Raw genomic sequence first — 1,460 nt, forward strand, 5'->3', positions numbered from 1 at the left:
GCTGCTGCTGCTGCACGATCTGCAGCATCTTGTGCTGCTGCTGCTGTTGCTGCTGCAGCAGCAGCAGCAGAAGATTTAGATCTAATTATATTAATAAAATCTGATTCAAATAAATGACTAAAAGGACCATGACCTAAATCATGACAAAGCCCCGAAAGTTCAACACAAAATTGCAGACGACGAACTTCTTGGCATGCAGATGTATAATAATTATTCTCTAATAAATAATTGCTGCTGCTGCTGCTGCTGCTGTTGCTGCTGCTGCTGCTGCTGCTGGCGGTGGTGAAGGGGGAGGGGGATGGATAAAATAGCGGCGTTTTTATACTTCTTAGATGTTGTTGAGATAAAGAAGAAAAATAACAACGAGCTAAAAAACCTACACCTATACACAAAATAAATAAATAAATAAATAAATAAATAAATAAATAAATAATATAAATAAATAATATAAATAAATAAACCCTAAACCCTAAATAGATAAATTAGTAGGAGAATGTTGTTCAAATATTGAGTGTGTTGCAGAAATAAAGACATACATAAACCCCAAACCCTAAACCCTAAACCCTAAACCCTAAACCCTAATTACCAAGAGAGTGTTCAAATCTTGAGTGTGTAGCAGAAGGGAATACATATTTACAAACCCCTAATTGATGTAAATGATGTAAACGTCTAAACCCTAATGTGTTTATTATATCATCATAAACCCTTCTTTTATAAGAAACATATGAATATACCTGCATATATACATACATAAACCCTAAACCCTAAACCCTAATGGGTTTATTATGTCATCTTATAAACCCTTCTTTTAAAGGAAAGGCATGAATATACATGAATATACATAAACCCCAAACCCTAAACCCTAAAACCTAAACTGTTGCGGAGGAGTAACGGGGTAAATCATGAACGAACAGTAGCAGCAACAGCACCAAGAACAGCAGCAGCAACAGCAGCAACTGCAGAAGCAACAGCAGCAGCAGGAGCAGCGGACCCTGTCGGGGATCTTCTTATATTCTCTATCTGCGTGTGGCTGTTGCATATGCCACACTCCTTCTAGTTCCTGCTGCTGCTGCTGCTGCTGTTGCTGCTGCTGCTGCTGCAACTTCTGCAGCAACTGCAGCAGCTGCATGCTCTGCATGTAACTCAAACCAAACCGCTCCCTCAGGAAGGCTCCTGCTGCAAATGTGTCTGCTGCTGCTGCTGCTGCTTCTGCAGCACCTGCTTCCTCTCCTTCCCAGTCAACAGCCGGCTGCTGCTTCTGCTGCTGCTGCTGCTGCTGCTGCAGGAGATCCAAGAGGTCTTGGATAGAGAGGCAGCCGCGAGTCACTAGAGAATCGGCTATATCCCTCATGTTCTCCTGCACACACACAAACCCTAAACCCTAAACCCTAAACCCTAAACACTAGGTTCTCTTACTACCACCAGCGAGCCTCAAAAGTACCCGTGATTGAGCATCGTGA

The 1,460-nt window shown here is 42.1% G+C and overlaps 1 protein-coding gene across 1 annotated transcript in view; it reads right to left on the minus strand.

The window, feature by feature from the left end:
* Positions 1-711: 711 nt before the first annotated feature.
* Positions 712-1,460, minus strand: part of EMWEY_00053720 (hypothetical protein) — a gene marked incomplete at both ends in the record, with an annotated part of 1,849 nt that continues 1,100 nt past the window's right edge. The window contains 2 exons of the mRNA XM_013480048.1: positions 712-734; positions 1,150-1,357. Coding sequence (XP_013335502.1) covers positions 712-734; positions 1,150-1,357 — 231 coding nt within the window. The remainder of the gene's footprint in view (positions 735-1,149; positions 1,358-1,460) is intronic.

Source organism: Eimeria maxima, genomic scaffold (assembly GCF_000499605.1).
Source record: "Eimeria maxima Weybridge genomic scaffold, Emw_scaff1554, whole genome shotgun sequence".
NCBI lineage: Eukaryota > Apicomplexa > Conoidasida > Eucoccidiorida > Eimeriidae > Eimeria > Eimeria maxima.